The sequence below is a fragment of the Glandiceps talaboti genome, chromosome 10 (genome assembly GCF_964340395.1).
Source record: "Glandiceps talaboti chromosome 10, keGlaTala1.1, whole genome shotgun sequence".
NCBI lineage: Eukaryota > Metazoa > Hemichordata > Enteropneusta > Spengelidae > Glandiceps > Glandiceps talaboti.
In genome coordinates, this window is record NC_135558.1 from 5,344,930 (window position 1) to 5,370,641 (window position 25,712).

The window sequence follows — 25,712 nt, forward strand, 5'->3', positions numbered from 1 at the left end:
AACTGTGTTATCTGTTTAATATTACATTTGTCCTGTGATTCTGTAGACACTAACATGCTATCTGCTGTCAAATACAGGACAAGTCAATGTCTCACAAAACCATATATATGAAAGTGGAGATTTTACAAAAAAAATGCATATAGCATGAATGGGAAAATATAGTTTTTCAATACTAATGCATTAATAGTGTATAAGGAAATGGTTTTAATTACTATAAAAAAGGTAAAATACAATACAACATTGACTTTATTACCATATATGGAAACAGTTCGACTAATTACCATAAATGGAAAGATATTTCACAATACTGCTGTTTGTGACCATATATGGAAATATTTTACAATACTTCATTCCCATATATGGACATAGTTTGACTATTCAGGAAAGACACACAACACTGCAGATTTCAATACCATATATGGCACTTCAGAAAATACTGACACTTGTACCATAATTGTTATGACATGTAATGAAACTGTTCACTCAAAAACCATACATTATCTTTTGAACTAGAAATTCTTACAAAAATGTCATTACTTCTCATATTACCATGTGTGTGAAGAACATGAAGAAATAGCTATCATAATTGTCTGTAATATCACAATCCATATTGAATAAATAATCAAGTCAACTTTTTACTAATGTGTTGTCTTTTCCCTTCACATTACTGGTGAAATAGTGACAGTTCAATTCAAAAACTTCATATATCCTTAAATGGGCACAACATAAACATTACATATGAAACAGAAGATTGACAAGTATTTCATGACACAAAATCAGGCACAGATTATTCTATTCCAAGAGTACCCATGACTAAAACTAACAATCACTTTTAATTTTTAAAAGTTATTTTTTGTTACAAAATGCAGAAGATACTTATAAGCATCTGTCTATACTACTTGATTTCAATGTCAAATATACAGGTGGGAGGGGAGGAGGGGGCAAGTGGTGTACATGAAGCTTATGGTACAATTGAGAAGTTAAAGGAGCCCATTCAAACAAATTCAAGCCTTTAAAAAATAATACAGTACTTGGGGTCAACTTTGCATATTAGCATACTGATACGTTTCATATTATCATAGAAGTCTGTGAAAAGAGAGATTATTAATTTGATATTTGACTGCTAATGTTTCATACAATAGTTCTGAATTCATTTGATACCATGGATACAGTTATTTCTGGTGATTTCATGAAAGTTTGGAATTCCTTTGATAGATAGCACACATTCCTACTCCTTGGTCATCCCCCCCCCCCCCCGTAACCTCCACCGCCTCCCTGACAACTACCACCTCTATAACCTCTCCCTCTATTTTAATAGCCACCCCCACCCCTACCATATCCACCTCTATATCCACCTCCCCCACCATAACTAGATCCCCCTCTGTAACCCCCACCACCTCCCCTATAGCCCCCACTTCCTCTGTAACCACCTCCGCCTCGATAACCACCAGATGAACCCCCATATCTTGGTCTGTTGCCTTGGTAACCACCTCCTCCATAACTAGGTGGAGATGAAAACCTTGGACGTTGTGCTGGTGGAGGACCAAATCTGTTGATGAAAATAATTTTAACAAATGAGTTCTGTGATCATTCTGTATGTTTGTCTTAGGCTAACCCAGCATGTAACTCAGGTGATCAGTGTGCTCTGATCTCCAAGGTAATACTAACCAAACCCCAATAAGCATCCCAAATAATGTTTAATTTGCTGACAATGGTAGTTTTCAATAGACAATACTCAAAAAATAATAAAAATTACAGTTAAGGCTCTCATGACCAGGTCTCCTTTTTCGACAAATGCTCTTCAAAGCACACCAACATATGAGCTTGCATGTCACATGACTCAAGTCCATAAAAACTAATATTTGTGTCACATAAGTGTTATCATACACTTACTGTGAGTGGAATGATAAACATGTTCACCTGATTTTTACCCACATATTTCTGTTCCTTTTCATTCCATCCAAATTGCTATTTTTACCACCACCCCCCCCACCCCCCAAAAAAAAAATCAAAAAAAAATCTGCATGTACTGTTTGGTATGTTGTACTTACCCTGGAGAAGCTCCGCCTTTGGCTCCTTGCGGTTCATTATCAACACCAAATTTACCAGCATTTGGCCTGGATAGAGCTCTGATGATTTTTATCAACAGGTCATCTTCCTCAGCCGGTGCATCTATCATTGATGGATCACTAGACATCTTAATAACCACTCTCTCCACAGCTGGACGTAAGGCTACTATTTTAGCTGCTGATATGTGCAACAATTTCAAGTTTATCCTACAACATCAGAAAAAGTACAAAATTTAATTTGATATTTTCATTATTCTTACCGATACACAATGTTTTAGACCATTCAAAATCTGAAGACTTCCTATGTGTATATATATTGTCAAATCAATGAAAAATGCAATACTGATAACTCGTGTATTAAAGTGATTGTGATAATTCTACATTACATAAGAACAAACTACTATGTAAATATAAATAAGTTACTTGATTGTTATCAATATATGACAACTACATAGAATCCATTTCATACTTTATGCATTACTTCAAACAGTAAGTACGCAGTGAGAGAGAGAGAGAGAGAAGAGAGGAGGAGGAGAGAAGAGAGAGAGAGAGAGAGAGAGAGAGAGAGAGAGAGAGAGAGAGAGAGAGAGAGAGAGAGAGAGAGAGAGAGGAGAGAGAGAGAGAGGAGAGAGAGAGAGAGGAGAGAGAGAGAGAGAGAGAGAGAGAGAGAGAGAGAGAGAGAGAGAGAGAGAGAGAGAGAGAGAGAGAGAGAGAGAGAGAGAGAGAGAGAGAGAGAGAGAGAGAGAGAGAGAAGAGAGAGAGAGAGAGAGAGAGAGAGAGAGAGAGAGAGAGAGAGAGAGAGAGAGACAGAGGCAAAGAGAAAGTCAGTTAGACAGAAACAGAGCTAGAAGCATACCAGTCATCCAACTTGATGATACCATTATTAGATTCTACAGCTCTGGCACCAAACAATAACAGCTGGACTGGTGATATCATGGTCATCTGCTTAGCTGACACCGCCACGGGTACGTAACTGAAACAGACAATATTGACATGATGTTGATGAGCTTCAGTACAAAGTCTAGGTGTAAGATAGAGTAAACAGAAACTATTCCTTCAGCACTGACTACATTTAACTAATTTAAACAGGTCTGATTGAAAGAAGGGTGTTGTTCAACTTGACCATCATGAGGAACACAGGATTTTATGCTTTTAAATGGTTTGGTAGTAGTTTGGCGCCACCCAAAGTCATCACGGTTTGTGCTTTTATATAGCCATGTGATGTAATTATTTTTTCATTTACAATAAATGGACAGATCCATGAATTTTAGATGAGTATGTGGTGCGACTCTGCTCCCGCGACAGAACAAGTACATTGTCGATCTCATGACAATACAAAAACACTGATGAACATTGAGGGCGCTGTACTACCAAACCATTACACATGGTCACACCAGAGAATAAGGCACTATAGTGGTAACCGTAACAACAAATTTCTGACAGAGTCTTGGACAACTAAAGCTTATCAAATGTAGAGTATTGAATCATTCAAATAGCAGTCACCTAGACCTTAAAATTAATTCTAATTACAAACTGAGCTTACCTTCTCTCCAAACACAAAGAAAGGAGATGGAAAATACTGTTCTCTGTTGCTGCAGTTGACAGAGTGTTTATGTATGAGAGCAGCTTTGCCTTCTGTTGTCAACACTTTACGTTTGTCCTTGTGTATACATACATTGGGGTAAAGACCCATGGTGAGTAACGTGATGACAACATCTAAATTAGAGTCAGGGCCAGTAAAATTGAAGATCTGTGGTGCTACACATTCTGAAATCACAAAAAAATATTACAACATATAATCATGAGGAATCATTCCATTTGACCCACATAAATATATCACCAAATATACAATTTTTTTACAAGCAATCCTTCTGATTGGTGCGTATACCCTAGCAGTTTGTAACTCGAAGTCCTTTTTTTTCATAACTTCATTCTTATTTTTCACTTTAGTTATGTTGTTTTACAGGGTGAAGATGGTATGGTCACATAGAGAGTAGTCAAACATTATGAACAAATTGCAATTTGGGAACCATTAATAGGTGCTCGATGTCCTGTGAATTTGAAGATCTGTGGTGAATGACACAAATATCACCAAAAAAATATATATGGTTAGCAATCATTCTGACTGGTGTGTACACCTTAGTAGTTGTAACTGGATGCATTTTTTTATCACATTTTTGTTTGTATTTTTGACTTTATTCATGTTGGTTTACTTGTAGAAACATGTATGATATCGCCTAGGGAATCATCAAACCCCATCAACCTCCAAAGAATTTACAATTTGGTGACACGTTTAGACAGTTAGAGCAATAGTTCTTACCTTCTGGAAAATCACAACTGATAAGAATATCCTTCAACTGATTCTGTGAAAAGAATTCAATTCAAAATTAAAACCTGAGATTCAGAGATAAGGTGATGCACAGATTAATCACATCTTTATGATCAACAAACATTCCATATTGGTATAGAAAAAAAGGCCTACAGTAACAGTATAAACTTACTGTTTGGGTCAATATGCTTGACTGCACTGCAATATAAGGTTAATGTTGTGAGCTGCATTAGCGCCCTCATTCGGGCAAGGGCCCAATGTTTTTGTTTTTAACTATTACATCCCTAAAGCATTTCAGACTTATCAATGATATCCCTGGCATATTTGTAGAGTGCAAGACTTCTAATACCTGGAGTTGCCACGAAGGGAGAAAGATTTATGGGTCTAGTGGCTGTTTTGACACCATTTTTTGCAGATTGGATTATGGTTTCCTTCATAGCAAAGTTTAAGAAGGTGTACTACTCTTGTTTCTTTGTTCAGCGAGAAATATTGTATTATGGAAAGAATTAATGTCATTGTAGAAATACTTACTGTAGCTTCAGCTGTCATTCTGAGTGTTGGCATAGATAACGATTTAGAATCACAGAAACGACTTTCACTTTCTTCACCATATGATCTAACAATAGAATATGTCAAAAAAGATTATGATTAATACGTGTGTAGAAATACTGTGCTCTGGTTTCTCAACTACTTGACAAAGATTAGCAACAAACCAAACAATTCACAAAATATCAGGGAAAATGTCTAAATTTACAGTATAGGATCATACCTGGCTTCTTCCCATGCTTGGTAAGCATTCAGCATAGCTACATGATCACTGTGTCTAGTGCCAGCATACTGTCTATGTACCCAGTTTAAACGTCTGGTGTCAGTGATAAATGGTTCTGGGAAACATGTACTAGAGGCAATGGTACATACTGCATCACCTAAACTGTGGATGGAAACAAGGGACAGTTTATCAGTTACTGATAAAATCTCCTAAAATATTTCAACTATTGTGCACCATTATCTCTTGATAACAAACTCACTGAAAGGTGTGAAAAAAAGCTTGTTAGACAATTCTGTTTTTCTTGAAGTCCATATTCCTCAAGGCGCTTTTGCAAAACTCCACACACAGAGCAATCTCACAAAATACATATGAAAACACTCACTTTATACAATATCAGAAACAGCATTACATGAATTCCATCAACTTGACCAAGTCTATGTTGTTTCACAGTATTAAACATGACTACTTTATACAATATACTAAATTTGGTAATCAGAGACAAAATAGATGAATCCCACAGACTTGAGTCACTGATACAGCGTCATAATGTTTCCGATACACTTTGAAAAACAAGATTTTGGATGAAATGTTCAACTTACTAGAATCCACATGCAAGTACAATAGTCTTGCCAAGTCTTGGCTCTATTGGTAACTTAGCTAAGATACGGCCTAGTGGTGTCAGCTCATCTTTGGAGTCAAGGGCATTCATTTCTGAAATAACAAAGAACAACTTATCCTTTGACCTTTAAACCTCAGTAGTAAAATTAACTGTCAAATTCATATAATTGTAATCACCATAATGGAAACAAAACACTAATAATAATATACAACTTTCTTTTTCAATCAAATGAAAACTATATAAATATGATGGGTAAGTATCTGGTGCAAAAAACAGTGTCAGTGTACCAATTTTTGGTACCTACAATAGCATGCTAGAGGGTAAAAATATAACAAGGAGGTTGACTTATTCTCAGTACCTACAATAGCATTTGACCTCATGCTAGAGGGTCAAAATAGAACAAGAAGGTCGCCTTATTCCCACACGCACCATGTACTACTGCATATGAAGTGCATGGAACAGAACTGAAGTTATGATGTCAACATGGAAATCGAATGTTTGTTATTTTTATGATGTGCCTAGGCAGTAATATTCTATTTCAAGTACTGATAATTAACAGACATTAATTCTACTACTGTCCTACCTCTGAGGAGTACTTCAGCTTCAATGACTGCATCAATAGGAGGTGGTTCTATAGCTTTAGACAGGAATGGACCAATTCCACCAAGACGTAGTAATTTGATGGCTAGTGATAATTCATGTAGTGGTGTACGTAGAATCTCTGGTGTAGAGTGGGTGTCCAGTCTTATCATACGACAGAAAGAAAGTTGTACATTAAAGGTGAGACAAGGGTATAAAAGGCCCCCTAACTTTGCAGGGGTAGTTGATTGCGTAGAGTGAACACAGCGATTCCACTATGAATCCTAGATGCTTTTTTTTTTTCCCCCAAATTGTACTTGTTCAGTAAATACTTGCATGGTTCTTACATTTAAACCCTATAAGCACTCCCTATTACTCTGGTAAAGGAACCTTTGATTGATTACATTGGTTTCATTATAGTCTCAGTAGGGGGATGTCTCTGATAGCTAGTTTTTTGAAAGTCCAAATGCATACAAACATCTCACTCCATAGGACGTCACAGGTAGCGTTTTAAAGATAGTTTTGTAAACTTGCACTGTACTGTTTTGGGATTTCCAATGTTTACACTATCGTGATCACAAGGCAATTAGATTCACACAACACAGGAACCACTATCACCCACTTGTGTAAAAAACAACATCCAACATTAGTTTTACTTTGTGTCTTACTTAGTAAACCAACACCTTGATTACCAGAGTTGTATTTTTGTTGATGGACATTAGATGGTCTGAACCATATACTCATACTATTTACACACATTTCTACATAACCCAGTAAAAACAGTAGCAAGTGACTGATAGACAGACAATTCAGTGAACTGGAACTGAACGATTTCTATTAAAGGTTTAGTGGTGTTTTTTTTAAACAGGTGAGAATGAATGACCAACTTACTTGTTAAATCTGGCCCGACTACAGAGGTGAAAACAGAAACCAGGACGTACTCTGCCTGCTCTTCCCTTTCTCTGTTCTAAGTTAGTTTTTGATGCCCAAACTGTAGCATAGTTAGTCATATTGTTGTGGGATGTAAACATCTTCATCTTGGCTCTGGAAACAGTTCAAGAAAATTACACACTGAGTAATTGTTTACATTGTGGGTGAGATAATATATTCCCAAATACTTTTTTTTTCATTCAGCCAAGGAATACACCCGACACCTAAGGGGCCTTGTCACTTTGAGTCAAAGACAGGAAGAACAAGACCCTTTAGGCCACAAGTGTTTTTTTTTCGCTGTACTGCATGAAGACAATATTGAGGAGTAAGAAGACCTGTGCATTCATAATTCCTGGCATAGTGGGATATATAATGGCAATTTTGAATTGCTTGAATGAAAAGTGATCATTTTTGTAGAAGAATTTCACCTGAATAGACTGTAATATGTGGAGATAAAAAAGAACTGAAACTTCTTGATGACGCTTACTGAGGTACGAAGCTAGTCAAAAAGTCAAACCATTTTTGTACTCATGTATTTGTAATACAGAAGAACTTTCTATATCCTGACTTACTTGCAAGAGTCGATCACAAAGACGACATCATTAATGGTGATACTGGTCTCTGCTATGTTGGTAGACAGGATAATCTGATGGAGAGATACATATCATTGTAATCTGTGATTGATTTCATTATCTACATTACACTTTAGAACTCCTGACTGCTGCATATCTCTTGATTGCTGAGGAAGATAGCTTTTCTAAATCTCAATATTTTTGACTCAACTAAGTTTTACAACTTTTTCTCAGTTTAGTTTTGAAATTTCTTTTAATGATAGGAAAACAATATTGCTTTACGCATGTAACACACAGGCATGCACACACACACACACACACACACACACACACACACACACACACACACACACACACACACACACACACATATGCATTGACAGCCCCTGCCCCTATAATTATATATTGCTGCCCCCACTCTCCATTACAGCCTCTTCCACTGACACCTCCCTACTCCCTCACCCTTCCCATTATATGTTGTTGCCTAGTCCGGTTGCTCACCTTAGTAACTCCTTCAGGTACAGGCGCAAACACTCTATGCTGATCTTCTCTCGGGATTTGTGAATGTAATGGCAAGATACAATAACTTCTACTTCCTGCAGTAAACACAAATGAAACCTACGATTAAACCTCTCTTTACATCTAGTAAATTCTTTATCATTTACATGTATCAAATAGTTAATTCTGCACTCGGATAGCTGGCTAGAGATTTCCAGATGGTTCATAAGTCAATGGTTAAAGTAATTTACATTGTTCTAGACTAAAACCCTATACAACTATCAGCAAATACAGGTTGATATATCACAACTTTGCTGTGAGCAAATGCATATGCTGATTCCGTCCAACACAACTGGCAAAAAAATTCTAGGGACTAGGCATTCTAAGCACCCGTTTCAGACAGAACTGGTTTTTTCTTTATTGCCCCACTTTTGCACCAAATTAAGGGAGGAGGATTTTTGTAGCCTAGCAGTTGTAGTATTTATAGTACAATAATCAAGACCTTTCATGACAAATATGGCCGTTGTTCAGTCATACTGGCCATGGTCACGTCTGACATTTGTACCAGGTTTGGTTGATTATATGTCAATAGCCTAATATCTAAGTAGTTGTATATACAAGTAAATGCATTCAAGATGTGAACAGTTGAAAACTTTACAACTACCGACATCGAAGCATTGACGAACAGAAGCTGTTACAAACAGGAAAGCAAACAACTGAATTGAATTTATAATACTTGGCACAGCATGTTGGAAGTACAGAGACATTTATCATTTTTTAAGTACAGTGTATAGCCTCTTTATATAAAAGTTTATGTTCACAAACAAATTTCCCTGGAATTCCATGTACACATAAAGAGGCTATAAAACTGTTCTTGTCAAATGATGGAATGTAATACAAGTCTCTGTACTTCCAACATGCTGTGCCAAGTGTTATTAATCCAATTCATTTGTTTACTTTTTCTGTTTGTCAATGCTTCGATGTCAGGAGTTGTACAAGTATTCAACACATCGTTGCAGCAGCTATAAAGCCATAATTACACCTACCAAACTCTGGATGATCTTGCAGATGTCTCATTAACGCAAAGATGAGATTCCAACCAGGTAGAAATACCAGTACAGCACCTGGGACATTCAGAGACTTCATGTACTTTAACAATGCCTAAAATACAAACACAATAGTAGTAAAGTAAAAGTTCACAGAAACTAAATATATAGAGATATATAGTGAGTTTATTACCAATATAGAAAGAAAACTCTTTTACAGTTCGTATTATAAAGTGTACAAAGGTTGATTATTTGGGTAATGGGAGTCAGAAAAATAGCATAATGCTAGTCAAGTCTGACCCCACAAATACCTATACAGCAAGTACAGTAATTACATCTTCCAATTATCTGTTACGAATAAAACAGTCTTGTAGTAAGACCTTGGATGTGTGCTTTGGGGTTTTGGGGTTTGCCGAATAAAGCTGAAAGGTGATGTGTACCTCTGTCTGGGCAGGCTAGCACCCTCAGTGGTGAACTTGGATTGACAGGTTTACCCTGAGGGTCTAGCCGCTAGCCTAAGAATGGAGGAGCTAACAACATACTTCCAAATCATACAAAGTAGAATTTAAAATTCTGAACATGTTGTTAAACTACTGAAATGAAATTTGATCTACTAAACGGGTCGTAGAATCAGAATCGCTTGATTTCTTGGCCGAAACATGCATTTCACAAAAGGTGGGCATGTTTTTATGTATGTCTATAAATTTGAACTTACCTCTATCAATTCAAATGACATCTCCTTTTCATTCATATTAGCCATAGCATTCCTTGTTGTCTGACTATAGTCGCCACTCACTGCTTTGTTCAAGTTTTCCTGAAAGAAAACATCAACAAATATGTTAGATACTATGAGGTTATTACCCGATATCACCTCTTCCTTTGTTGTATCGCTGTTTCCACATTATGCCATGAGTCACTAGATGAGTGTCATGTTGTGGAAAACAGTGCAAATGATGATATGGTGAAGTGGTGATATTAAGTAATAACCCAGGACTATGCCCAGGACTTCCAAGAGAATACAGGAATACAGGAAAAATAAAAAGAGCACAGCCTGCTATGCACTTTGTGTATTGTGCCATTCTATTGTCAGGTGACAATCACATAGTCTGCTGACTGTGTCAACCTGGTTTGGTGAAATGTTTGAATGATTGTCAACTTTCACCAGATTTCAGAGTAAATTTTCAGAATTTATTTTGAAATACAACTTTGGTAGTAGTGTACAACCAAGACTGCAGGTTCTCTAAAAGTTTCACAAACTGATTTAATATGTTAATGAAAGTAGATGGTAGAGTGTGATGATTGTAACTTCTATAGTACGTTAGTGTGGTACAGACTAGTGTAATGTACACATAAGGACTTAGTGGGTACGTAGATTACAGTCGCGTCGCAGATACTGTTGGGAAATAAACGTACCTGTACAGTGCAATGTTATTTGTAATTTAATATACAATCATAAATAGTATCACTTGGGTATGATATTTTGTCAAAAATTTCACTGTTTTGAAAGATGTGTCAATTTTGTGGCCATAGGCTATAACATAGACAGAGTAGATCAGCCATCATTTTGTTTGTTTATGTCTGTTTATGTTTGAAATCGATGTGTCTTGTCTAATCAGAAAGGCATTTTCTGGTGATGTTTAACATCAATATCATGACGATCATGACGTTTAATGTCTGATTTCAGAAATGTGAATGATTGATCTGGGCATAGGTATATGATAAATATATATAGTTGTTTCTGAAATTTGTTTACAAGGGAGAATTATAGTATTCATGTCATACAACAGACAAAATATGGATTCGGTGAAAGATAATGTTGTGGCACATCTGCAGGTCACTCAACCAATCAGAATGTGAGATTGATGACAGGTGACATAAAAGTTGTACTTACATCGTCTCCATCATCAGCATCATCGTCATCTCTGTCTTTTCTCTTTCTACTATCACTAGGAGGTACAAATCCTAACATTTGTACACAGTCTTCTAAGAAATACTCTGAAAGAGTAGAAAATGGGCAAAATGGTTATTGTTATCATTCTTTCTGGTAGACTAGAAATTTTAACAAACAAAAGAAAAATTGACACCATCTAAAGTTCACTGGATGAAAGAATTTGTTTTGTCATCTCCTTCAATGGCAATGTTAGCAAGCAAATGTGCACACACACATTCACAGACACAGACACATACACATACACACAGACATATACATACATACATACATACATACATACATACATACATACATACATACATACATACATACATACATACATACATAGTATTACATACATACACACATACATACATACATACATACATACATACATACATACATACATACATACATACATACATACATACATACACACACATATGCACACACGCACACACACACACACAATTGTGAATTCAAATCAGCATCATTGCCACTTCTCTAAAATCAAAGCAGATAAATCGTGTCTTAAATTACATGACTTTGTTTATTTGTTTATCAATGAGTTATATGATGATACAAAAACTATATCACATAGCCTAATAAACTTGTCAATAGTAGTAACACATACATTATCCATATACAGTTTACTCTCCTACTCATTACATACTGTTTATATACAAGTTCAGAATCCAAAGTGTAGTGTTTAAATTCACTAACTTACCTTGTACAGGATGGGTTCTACCATATACTTCTACAATAGGACAGTTACCAAAATACTCTGAAAACATAGTAGTGTCTATTGTGGCTGACATCAAAATTATTCTCATGTCAGGAAATGCACGCTGCATATCACGTAGTACTACCAAGAGGAAATCAGTCTGAAAACACCAACAAAGTGACAGCGTTAGTTTTCATATTGAAATATGAAATGAAATTATGGTAATGACATTAAAGCACAGCTGATAATCAAAATAATGAAAAAGTGGACAATAAAACACCTCAGTTCACACTTGCAATGGATTATTGTGGCTGTTAGGAATTTACACACTCACCCAACTGTACCCCTCTCTCTCTCTCTCTTAGAGTCTATCTCTAACACACAGGCACAGACACATAGACATTCAGACAGATACAGGCAGACACACACACACACACACACAAACACACACACAGAAGACAGACACACACACACACACACATACACACACACATATACACACATACACATACACACACACACATACACACACGTACACACACATACACACACACACACACATACACACACACACACACACACACACAAACAAACAAGCCTCTAGCACCACTAAAGTTTTTACAATGCGCTAAACACCACAGCATCTTGCCAAACAATTTTTTTTCATTTTTCATCTCACTTTGTTTCAGTTTCCAATAATGGGGTTGGGCTCTCAGAATGATTGCTGTGCTCCTTAAAATCTTCTCTGCTTGACACACACTTTGTCCCATTTCCTTGCAGTGACCATATCAACCAACATCAAGTCAAGACTGTTATGGTAAGTACTTACATTAATATCTCGTTCATGAATTTCATCCACTACAACATGAGAAATTCCTCTGAGTCCAGCCTCCAGTTTACGTAACAGTGTACCTGTAACATGAAAGATTACAAAAATATTTGACTGGCAATCTTAATAAATCCTACAAATTCAAAATACTTAATTCCTATTAATTACTTATAGCTAAAATCATTGAAATAACCCCATCAACCCAAAATACACTCGGCCATACAGGAATGCATAGGAATGAATTACACACATTAATTCTCCATAATCTGGATGTATTATGTTTCTTGTTAGATTAAGAGTTTGTGGTATTCTTTACATTGAATTCAAAAACAGGTTTCCCCTGAGAAAGCTTTCAGCATAGGTAGGAATGTGTACAAGCAAATGCCTTCTGCTTAGAATGTTATACAAAATCTCTCTATTTAGATGTCCTGCTATCAAACAGACAAACAGAAACCTTGTAGGCCGAGTTGATTACGGACAAGGCTCAAAAAAAGAGTAAGAGTACTGGACAATGTTTGAAGACACTGAAAGCTTTTATCAACTTACCTACAGTACAAAATAACATTGCGCCTAAAGCTCTGGGTAGGACTGATTCAAATCTAACAGAGTATCCAACACTAATTCCAAGCTGTTCACCACGTTCATAGGCAACTCTTTCAGCAACTGACACAGCACTGATTCTCCTTGGCTGATAAATCATAGACAACATGTATATTAATTTATAACATGGACAACAGCTGACTTTTTTTTAACAGGTTCTTATACAATACACAAGCCAAGTTGAACAAAAAATATGGAATTTATACCCAGGTTGTTCGACATCATGACCACACATGTCTATATCACTGGTTCTCCTGTGTTCAAAATAAGAGTCAAAAACATTCAAATTCACATTACTTGCCACGATTTTTCTTTCATATAACTGGCACACGTATAATTGTGTTATTCTCCAATATATTTCTTTATTCAGTTGGAAAATACTTGTGACCTAGGGGTACTCATCTACTGACTCGTAGTAACAAAGCCCCCTTAGGTCACTCATATTTTCCTTGGCTAAAGGAAGAAAAATATTGGGGGAATAACAACTAAAAGTAAGCACTTAAAACCACAGTCATTAGATTGTAATACTTGCCTGAGTAACCACTACATTACAGTTTGCACCGACTCCTTGGTGTATCATGTCATCTAGAATGAACTGTGGCACCTATATGACAAATAAAATATTAATAGTTACACTATGATGACAAATCATATTATCAACCTATGTATTGTTGAAAGTTGGAGAAACAAATCATAATTGTGAGTACTTCTTTTCTTTGTTTTCACAGATATGTTAATTTCCTATGCAAATTTTTTGTACAAAACAGGAAAGCATACCAATATCATGACAAATTATTCTCATGAAATTAGATATTTGAGATGATAACTTTGCACTGTTTTTGGTATTAAGTTAAGTAGTCTGATGTACAGGGCTTGAAGTTAGCAGTAGTTCAGGGCACATAGGATACTAACATTTTATCTACACTACCAAAGTAACAGTAGTCCAGGGCAAATGGAAATCAATAGCAAATTGTAGCTAAAACAGTTCACCTATCTAAATCTGACAATCACCTATAAAAATTAAATTCAAGCCCTGGATGCAGAACAACAAGGACTGTGTAAACAAAACTATTGACTCACCTGTGTTGTTTTACCACATCCAGTGGCACCACGGATTATAATAACTGAATTTCTGTGTATAGTATCAAGTATTTTTTGTTCAGAGTCTTTTACTGGCAGTGCAGCTCTGTCTTCCAACATCTGATTACAAAGAGAAAAGGGAAAACAGATATATTACATTATCATTGACAGCACTGAGAGTTTTTAAAGTTGATGAATTGTAATATGATAATTAACATCAATATTGACTCATTCACCCATGTCTATGTAATAAACTATCACAGAAATTAGGGCAAAAAAACTATGTCTAATGCCTTCAGCAAGAATGTGAAAACTTATATCTTCTTGAGAGCCTTATAACTATACAGTGCCTCTGAATTTTATGTCATTTTGGAAAGTGGTGTTTATAAATAATAATATATTATATATAGAATTGAAAGATGCCTTTTTTCTTAATACCAAGGAATCAAAAAGAGAAGGGATTTCTGATTAATTCTATCAGCTATATCGAAGAAAAAAATGTAATGATAGTGATAAGAACAGTGGGAAGTACAACCCTTAACACTGAAGTGAATCACTTGTTATATTTGTGACACTCATTTATCTCATTCCTCTCAAGTGTAAAAGTATACCCTTTCCATTTCTTTAATTACCAGCCTAGTAATGTGACCTTTCTAATATAACATAGTCAATTGGTAAAGTGCTTTCTGCTAAAGATCAGGAGACTGATTACAGTGATTGACAGCTGTCATGACCTTGATAGATCTCAACAAGATGTGGACAATGTTCTATAGTATCTATGTTTACAGTCCAGTCATTGGGACCACCACATACTGGGCTGGTTATCAAAGCAATCAAATCTGTACATTTTTACACCTGATATGGATGCTATAAATGATTGTTGCAAATCATGCACGTATTTTACTTGAGTGTTACAAGTTGTATAAATAATAGTTGACAAAAACCAACCTTATCCATTCCTGACATTGTTTGTCGTGTATGTTCACAGGATATTTTTAAGTCTTCACTGACTTGTTCCAACGTAGCCTAAATGAAAAATAATAACAATGTTTCAGGGTTCTTCACATAAAATAACAACAGAGCAGTGGGAAATCTGTATAACAAAAGAGTACATCTCAAGATTTCATAGGGTAGAGCCTGTTACATACATGTAGTTTATAAAGGTCTGGGGAGAATCCATCTCTAAGCACATTATATTGTGAGAATCCTTGTGAGTATACATGTGTATGGATTGGACACGATTTCCCTACTGAAGTGCAAGACTGCTATATCTGTTGAATGGACTTAGCATAACATTTGTACAAGGCAATTTTTTTAAAACTGACTGTTTACTGAAATTTCATCTTGTGTTTGCAAATCTGAAAACGAAAACGCATCTTTGGTAAGGGTCTTGTAAGTAAACGATACCTGCAATCTCAATGTATTTTTACCAAGGTTCACAATTAAATTTTACAACAAAATATGGAATTCTAAGCACATTTTACTATTCCCTCTTCTGGATTCCCACATCAGCAAGGACATAATGAACTCCTGGGGTCTGTAATTGTTAGATAAATGTGTTCATCACATTTATTTGTTAACTTACATAGGCTAGTGGTCCTTCATCGATATTACAGCTTGTCCATGGGTTCCAGTTTTGTTGTGGTGGAGACCACGGAACAACTCCAGGACTGAATTCAGGATGAGAGTCCTGAAACCTTTCCTGTCTCCCAATGACCAATGACGTGGGATTCTCTTCCTGTCAAACAAAATTGTATCCTTGAGTTAATTTGCATAATGTATGTACAAAATATTAACAGGAGTTTTTTCTGCAGATAAAACTTTTACACATATTCAGCTAAAAAGTCCAGTATAGGAATAAATACATTCACTATCTTTACTTTGTATTTTTCAATTCAGTACTCTCCTGGCTTTCCATAATATTGGAACCTCACATTTTTTGCATACTGCTAGTAAAAAATCAACTCACCCCAGAATTTCCTTCAGGTACAGGTTGTATATCGAAGGCTTGTAGGACTTGGGATAACTTCTCTTCCAAGTCAGGACTTATACCTACATTGTAGGGAGTCATCTATAATTGTGCAATAGAAATACATAGAAAGTTAATAGTGACTGAAATTACATTATACAACCTGCTGAGGTTGACTGGACATCACTATGCATAATTCTCAGTACCTGTAATAGCATTTTACCTCATACTAGAGGGTCAAAATAGAACAAGGAGGTTGATTTATTCTCACTACCTATGCTGACTAACAAGTACATCTATGTTTCTATCATTTTGTCCCATATCAAAAATTGCTGTCTTTTATCAGAGAACACACTGCTACTCACCTCCTCTATATCTTTCTTTTTCTTTGGGCCACCATAGCCCTCAACGACTCCTAGATGGTACAACTGTCTAACCAATGACAATGCACATGTCTGTGAGGCTATCTTCTTGTTGGACCCATGTTCACGTCCATACACATCTATCCAAGGCAGAAAGAGATATGTTTAGAATGATAACGATAAGTTCACTTCCTGACTGAAACCTTCAAGTACATAAATATGTACTAGGAAGTAAAGATTTGAGAGTACCTCAAAAATATTCACTGTATCATTAGATTAATTAATCTTTTAACAGACATGTACAACCAAACTAGAAAGACTATTAGAGTTCAATTAGGCAACACAAGGTTTTTTACATCTCACGCAGCATTTTTTGTTATGAATTTTACAAACAAAATGGCACTGAGAGCGTATACACATTTGAAATGTTACATTTTATTTCACTGTGAATACAAATAAACAATTATGTGTTTGAATCTTCCTGTTTCATCTGACAGTGATGTTGGTTTGTGTTCACTGTGAGAGATTTTTATACTTGCACACTATCAGTGTCTATATTTTGCCGAATGTAATATGTAACATAAACTGGTAATTAGTACAAATAAGTAGTGACTAAAATGAATTCTTGTACATGAACACAATGTACCAGTCTGGTAATTAGTACAAATTAATCTTTGAGAACTAGGTGAAGATTGCAAAATCGCAAAATTTTCTAGTAGTGAAAATATCTAGGTTTACAGTATCTAAGACATCAGTAATCTATACTCACTTCTCTTCAGTTGTTTCACAAATAAAGTCATTTCAGCTACAAAACTCCTGTAAAATGTCAGGAAGATATATCAGTGAGTGTCATCAAAATATATAGTTATAACTATGCTAATCTTCACTTTGTCAAATAAGAACCTTGCTTTATTAGAGTTACATAAAAACTAAACAAAAAGTAAAATTTTGAAAGGACAAGATTCTAACACTGGCTACGTGTACTAATATTAAACTTTTCTTATTTAAAAACCTGTCAGATTAGGAATAGGAATAAAATTTAACATGGCCATATGGATGAGGATTGGGTATTTGTTTTGGATTTTTAATTTATGTACCAATTTTATCATGGCTTCCTACTTCAAAAATATATGTGAAACAACATATCCCAAGTCCTTGTTTGTAACTCAATAAATGGCAAAAGATTAATGGATGTGTAAAATGTTTGTTATTGTATTGTATTTTTTACAACAACAAATATTGTACAGTTTAGCTTTTTCTAATATATTGAGTTACAAACACAGACTTGGTCTATGTTGTTTCACACTGATTGTTCAAGTAGGAAGTTATGATAAAATTGGTACATGAATTAAAACTCCAAAATAAGCACCCAATCCTAAACCATATAGCTACTTTGAAGACATATACACTCATCACCTTGGTAAAAGTCAAAGCTGTCTTCTGTATGATAGAAAAATGACCCTAAATCACTTGGACTACAGCCTCTTAAAATGATCTTTTACTACTAATATATATGAACAGGTATGGAAAATGTTCAATAACTGATAATTTGATATGTTCATGTTTGCCCTATTTCAAACACCATCCCTGTGTTATAAAACATCTATCTAAAACTTCAAAACACATAACCATCACAATCACCAACATCACCTAATTTCTAAAACAGAAATGTTTTCTCACTGCAAAAGCCAAGAATCTATACTGCCTACACTGTATAAATCCCTCCACCCACAAAAAAAATATGAAAAGTTTAGATGTACTCAACTATTATTAGATTGGCCCACTGTAACATTACTCTAGTAGGCAGTATATATTCTCATTGTTATTGGCATACAAACCTGCAATGTTACGTGTATATAGTCATCAGTTCTCTGCTGTACTTTTCATACATGATGTATTAACGGTTGTCACTCTCACAGCACTGCAATCTTGGTGTGTTACCTTTGGTTTGGAAAATGACATCAGAAATTACTTCTTTGTATATTTTGTCTACAATACTAAGTTGCCTTAGGAAGTCTTCTCTATGACTTCCATTGGCAACAACCATTCATTTGGAATTTCTGGATCCATTTTAATTTAAAATGAACTTTTTGAAATTTTGTTTGGGTCAGTTTTTCAGAAACTTGAAAATTATTTATGATAGCAGTGATACCCAAATAACTTTGAGAATTGTCTGTATGGCATAGTATAATCAATTCCATAGTTATTTCTGATGTCATTTCAGCATACATGCATGACTGGTAACACACCAAGCTGGCAGTAGTTGTGTTTGGTCTGTGTCAGATTTTCAAACTAAGTCAGCAGCCTGCAAATCTGACAGACATCATACAATATCTGATTCTACCATAAACCTGAGACAAAAACTAGATTTGTCTGGGATCTATGTTTTCATCAAAAACTCTCACTCCTTGATTTATTTCTGTAGTGCAACCCTTTATATATGGGGACTGTGTGTAGAACAAGATAATATGGTCCAACATTAACATTAGCGTTTGTATACCATTGGTTATTTTCAATAGAAAGTGTATAAGTTCACTTAATCTACAGAAAATATAATTCTGTTTGAAAAGTACAGCAGAGATGCTGTCACTTGTCACACCACACTATCAAACACAACATCAGTTGCTTTTCAGTAAACACAATCAAACTCTAAAATGTTTTGCATGGATTACTGAGAACCAGCTGTGTTATTCTCACAAAGCTAGGGGGTCTTATTATGGACCTCTTAGGTTTGCACATTACTCAACTGTACCCAAGATCTTTCAAAGAGAAAGAAAGTGGGTACAATGCTATACAGTAAGATATTCTGACATTGCATTTTTGTAGTCTTGGCTGAAAAAGGAAAATGTGATGTGATATGTTGAAGACAGAAAAATTCAAAGTGACAGGGTTCATAAATTAGGTACACTTGCACACACTTTACAGTGGAGAGGTATTTTGTCTGACTTTTCCCAAAGCTTACTTTCTGAACACAATAGTGAGAATTTCTTTCTTTTATTTGTTTTGCAGTTCACTATAAGAATGCACCAGCTTCACTGTGATTGTTTTGGGCAGTACAGGTTAATAGTATTATATGCAAAATTACACTTAAATAAGGTACAAATTGGTAGGCTTGTAATGTCTTCTACGGCACTTTCACTCACTTCATGAAAGTACAGCCTCAGAAAACACTGCAAGCACTCCTGTAAATACCATAGGTATACTATACTAGCATTCACAAATCATGAAGTTCTGTTGACTTGTACTAACAGTACTGCCAGTCTCGGAGTTCTGGTATTTGACAGAGCTACTTAGATGACTATATATGAGTATTAGAGCACCTCACACAGTCCATCTAAATGCCCACCACCACTCTCGTCAGAACCTTCCAGTTATAGTCCCTGGTTGACTAATTTTGAAAATTTGATGGGATTACAAGGTTGGTGATAAGGTCATTGTCATGGACTACTACAACTCTGGATCCACTCTGCTTACTTATTTTACTGTACTTTAGTTATATTTGGTACATCAAAGCTTGTGACTGATTTGTCTGCGTAATAGTCAACCAAATACTTAAAGGTGAGACAGGGGTATAAAAGGCCCCCTAACTTCGTGGGGGTTATTGTCAAACTTGAATGACACCAAACAACAATGAGCAGCTGGTGATTTTGACAATAAATTTGGTATGTGTGAAGGTGTGAATGTCTTGGGAATGTGTGTCTTAATTGTTAGGAGCAAGATGATATTCTAATATACATGGTATATACAATTTTGGACAATTTCACAAATCATGATTGGACTCGGGCTTGTTCGTTACGCGTACTGAAAAGCCGTTACTACTCATCACTCTTAATTATTCAAAATTAGAATGTTGAGATGCTAACGACAACTACACAGGTGGCCATCTCCACCCATACATGTTACCTATTGTGATCAGGTCCAACTGTTGTATACTTGTAGTCTGAATTTAGTCGATTAGTCTGCATAAACTGATGAAGTCGAGATTTAGCATTATCAAATGTCCAGTTGCCATGGAGACCAGCGTTCAAATCAACACTCTCACTCTGAAATCATAAAACAGACAAGTAGGTAAAAAATATTTCAACGACCCCCTCCTGTATCACACATCCTTACTTGCAGAGCACACTAATTTATGAAAGTGATTTTCTGGGAATTGAAATGATCATTTATATGCACATACTAGGTATTAGTACTTCCAATGACATGTCATACTGAATGCTGTCACCAAATCTCTTATTCATTTTGATACATCACATTCTTTTCAAATATAACCAGTTGAATTTTCAATGGTAGTTCTTCATGATGCCTGTTAGTATATAATATAAAATTACTGGTATTCTAAATACCTCTTCAAAATTCTTTTTATCTCCGATGGCATCAAAATATTTTTGTCTGAAGTCAGCTTGTCCTCCAGCTGATCCTGGCTGACTTGTGTCAAACAATGATGGAAGTGGTGTATTGGAAAAAGGTGGTGGTGCAGGTGCACTGGATACTCCTACAATGATAAAGAAAACACAATGTTATCATGAGTAAAAGATAATAACATAATACAAGATAGAAGGGGTTGTCGGTGACACAGTGATTAGCTCATTTGTCTACTACCAGTGCACTCTGGATTCACACCCATCACACAATTGGCTGGGTTTGATTTGCATTCAAGTGTAATACTGAATACATGTATGCAAATGAGCATGTGAAAATTTTATGTGTGCACAAAATCATGTGAATACATAGTTGTATTTTTTGTTGAGAAATTGCGATTTTGGAAGAGTATATGATATGTTAACAGAACGCCATGAATGCAGAGCTAGAGTTGGGTACTTGAGGTGTCTACACTTGTGCCTGTGTTTTCTGTGACACTTTTACTCACTATGCTCATAAAAGAACAGCCACACAGAGACCACTGCTATCACTTGTAGAATTACCCTGAGTGCATTTCATTGCCATTCATAAATCATGGGGTTCTGTCACAATCCCCTACACAGTATGCCCTCTAACGATAGCCAAATTTTGTTGGTGTGAGTCAAAAAGAGAAAAACTGTGATTTCTTGTCAGTCACCTTATAGAAAGAGACAGGTGAACACCAAATTTTGGTGTGTCACTAGAAACTGTGTGTGTCAGTGGCACATTAAATTGACTTAGAGGGCAAACTGGTCCTACAGTACTCACTGGTCAGCATTGTCTAATTACCATATTGAAATCAAGATTTACTTTCAGATCTCTAACACTCATTGACTTTCATCTTTACTACTTTAACAACTTACCTTCAACCTGATGAGGGGGTGGTGCTACACCTGGGGGTAGATTACTAGGACCACTACCACTGTCAGTTTGGACTTCACCTCCTCCAATTACAGGTGCAAGCTGTGAAAAACAAAACATAATATGTATGCCTAGTTTCCTCTATTTTGCTTCAGACACAGTTTGTATATATCTATGCACCCTTGGTATACACTAGAATACTTTGAACAGGACAGTCATAAATGTGAATCACTCAGTTTCTTATCATCACATGTTTCCATAAACAAACTTGCTTTTCACAAAATGGAAAGTTACTTTACCTTCAAGAACAAGGCTGAGCAATGGTTTACAAATGTGTATCTTTAATATTATGATTGGAAATTATCAAATGAGTTAACTTTGTGATGACCCATCTACCTAGCAACCTTCACTACATAAACAAAAAGTTAGCAATGACTACACATTCAAATTAACATTACTGATCTGCAAGTTGTTCAGTACTACACAATGTTATTTATAAATCATACAATAATGATAATGATAAAGCAATTTATAAGAGATGCACACTGTGTATAAAACAACTTTACTTACCCCTGTCTGGGGAACCTCAGCTGCTTGTATATGACCTGTCCTGACAAGATAGTTGACAAAATCACGAGCACAGTTGGCCTGGGCATCCTTCTTACTGGTAGAATTACCAACACCGATATAATCAAAGCCTTGCACTCTCACCTAGATTTCACAAAAACAGAGTGAGAATCATTACAACACATAACACTAAAGTAAAACATTTACCACTATAATTCATGATATCATCAATATTAAGTGTCAAAGTATAGCATATGTGCCATCTCTAATTGGAATCAACCTGTAAACAATCCTAGCTGTGCAAAACAAGTACTAGATGTCATAAAATATTGTCTAGATCTCATGGAGAGCTAAATACCATCATAGTTGTGACAGTTCCAACTTTGTATCATTCACTGTAATCAGTCTGTTGTTAGTTAGTAGAAAACACTGTTTTTGTTAGAAAGGCAATATACTCTAGGTTTATGATTAAGGCAATTGAAAGAGTATACTTTTGTATTTGATAAGAATGCTATACATTAGTGTAACAGAAGGGGAGAGTGCTTTACTTCAATGTTAAGAATTACATATAATATATTTAATATGAATGAAACTGAAGCAATACAGGCACACCCATTATACTTGCGGGATTTTGTCTGTTGACCAACTCATCATTTTGAACATGGAAAATGTTGTATAACTAATAATGTATTATCATGAATAAAGAGGGATACAGTGAATGAAGGGATTTTACCAAGATATACTAAACCTTGAACTTACCTCACACATAAATCGCTGTCTGTGTTTTGAACCCGTTGTTCTGAATTCATAATTAGGGACAACTTTCTTCTTACCACAGTATGAGTATAGAAAATTTTTAATTTCGGCCATGATGACTATGATAGAGAAAATAAAACGCAAATAGTCAAAAATCAATGATGACATAAATGGTGTCTTGTTCACATTCTCTAAAGTCTCTTTCATATCATTGTAACATTTCTTTTAAAAGTTACACAACTCAAAATCTTCAGGCCTTCCGTTTATGTATTGTATTGATAACTTTAGATGTTTTACATAGAGAAAATCGGTGTTGAACTCACAAAAAAAGAAGTTTCGGCATCAGTGTTTGATCAAAAGTTTGAGGCCAATCGGATCAGACTCTGACTGAGAATGGAGTCATACCGACCAAATTATATGTGATTCCGTATTCGTAAATACGTAATACTTTATAACGTCATTATTTTGTATTATGACAATCCCTGAATAGAATATTAGCTCACGACTTCACAAGTGACTTTGGTCTGTGCCGAACACATGACCCTACATATGACAATAAACATAAAACATGGCGACCGACGCGACATGTCTCAAATAATCAAATGATTGCCTGATGGCATCGCACTTAGTATTGGTTATTGAACTCAGTCTTTGGGTGCAAATAAACACCGTTACAACTGCTCTAACATGAGACTTCTGTTAAAATGAAGTTAGATAAAACCTGAAAGGTGATTTCACAAATACAGTGATATTTACCCCCGCCACCAGCTTGCAGCAGCAGACGAGATGAAGCACAGCCGGTGAATCTCGTGAATTAACGTTTCTCCTGTGTCAAGGGTCACAAATGTACGTGATAGAACAACCAACCTCTTGGTGGCGCTATCCAAGACGATGGGTTCATTGCGATTGGTTACACTATATAATAATACCAGAAAACATCATTTGAACGTAATATTTTCATGTGTGCAAGCTGCACATGGAATGTTGTTTTAAAATGTTTTGTAGGTACAATCATGGAAGTATTAGGGATGCCTCCATGGTACAATCATAGACGTTTCTCTCACCTATGATGTTATATAACTTACTCTGACAATATTGCATCACCTGTGAGTAGATATCATGTGTTCTGTAGCTTTATAAACGATAAATGAAATAAAAATTGATTTATTGGGACCGCATCCAAACTTCAGCGCCCTCAAGGGAGATCACGATGTCAATCTGTTCCTGTGCTGCTTTAATGAATAATGTTGACAACAGTTTAATACTAAGAAAAGCCTAATTATGCAGTGATGAGAACAATTTAGTGAAAAAGAATGAAGCTGTGTATATGACGGATAACCGAACGACATGTAAATGGGTTGGGAATTTGAGCCAGATGTCGGTTACATTTGTAAAACACATCATAAGATATCCACCATAAACACAGTAATATCAGTATTTGTGTTTGTCGTGGTACGTGCAAAAATAACAAAGAACAGAATCATTGCATATAGTACTGAAAATTGTGTATACATGAACACACGAGCCCTGTTTGATCGATATACAAGGAAACCTTTTTGATTTCGATTTTGTAATTTCAACGTGTTTATTGAAGAGATGACAAATCCATTGATATTGACATATGTTACCAAAACTTAATTTTCATCTTCATATAGAGATAACACCACATTGTGTGTTTCGTTATCATGGGTGTATAGGCCTATTCACTGTGTATTCTGATGTAATAATATTGATATTATTATAAAGTATTATATTCGCTTGATCAACTGCTTGCCGAGACTGATTGCACACACACCGTTGTTTACAAAGGGTGGGGAATACGTACCGCATGGATGAGGGTACACCTGTGATTACGTAACCTATTCAAGGTGACACGCTCACCAGAGGGCGATCTGTGAACGAGAAAGTGAGAGTGGTATAAGGTGATGTCAGTATGTCTCGGCTGAAGAAAGCCGTGAATCTGTTTTGCTACGTGATCCCGGTCAATAATATGAGGAACCTCCTGTTAATAATATCCATTTTATTGATGGCCTACACGGTGGTATTCGTACAGTTCCAACCGACGATCACGACGTCTTGCGAGTGCCGAATAGCTGTGAGGTGAGTACGATACTTTGTGTATCCAGCGTACATGAGTGAATGAGTCAGTGGTTGGACCGAGCTGTTCATGTCTGGTGTGAGTTCACAATTGATCATCTGTCTAATATATCTACTCTCCAGGT

At 35.8% G+C, this 25,712-nt stretch overlaps 1 protein-coding gene across 1 annotated transcript; it reads right to left on the bottom strand.

Annotated features, from left to right (window-relative positions):
* Window positions 1-1,239: 1,239 nt before the first annotated feature.
* On the bottom strand, window positions 1,240-24,304 carry LOC144441293 (ATP-dependent RNA helicase A protein-like). Its single transcript, XM_078130851.1, is given in 32 exon segments — window positions 1,240-1,549; window positions 2,052-2,276; window positions 2,926-3,029; window positions 3,031-3,042; window positions 3,613-3,836; window positions 4,390-4,432; window positions 4,930-5,014; window positions 5,168-5,329; window positions 5,767-5,878; window positions 6,370-6,530; window positions 7,257-7,409; window positions 7,868-7,941; window positions 8,369-8,463; window positions 9,412-9,526; window positions 10,127-10,225; window positions 11,303-11,406; window positions 12,069-12,225; window positions 12,895-12,977; window positions 13,441-13,582; window positions 14,027-14,098; window positions 14,575-14,694; window positions 15,523-15,600; window positions 16,160-16,312; window positions 16,544-16,645; window positions 16,909-17,045; window positions 17,675-17,721; window positions 20,809-20,948; window positions 21,252-21,400; window positions 22,170-22,269; window positions 22,738-22,878; window positions 23,494-23,609; window positions 24,247-24,304. Coding segments are annotated over 31 exon segments (3,810 nt in total). The 5' UTR covers window positions 23,605-23,609; window positions 24,247-24,304.
* Window positions 24,305-25,712: the final 1,408 nt, after the last annotated feature.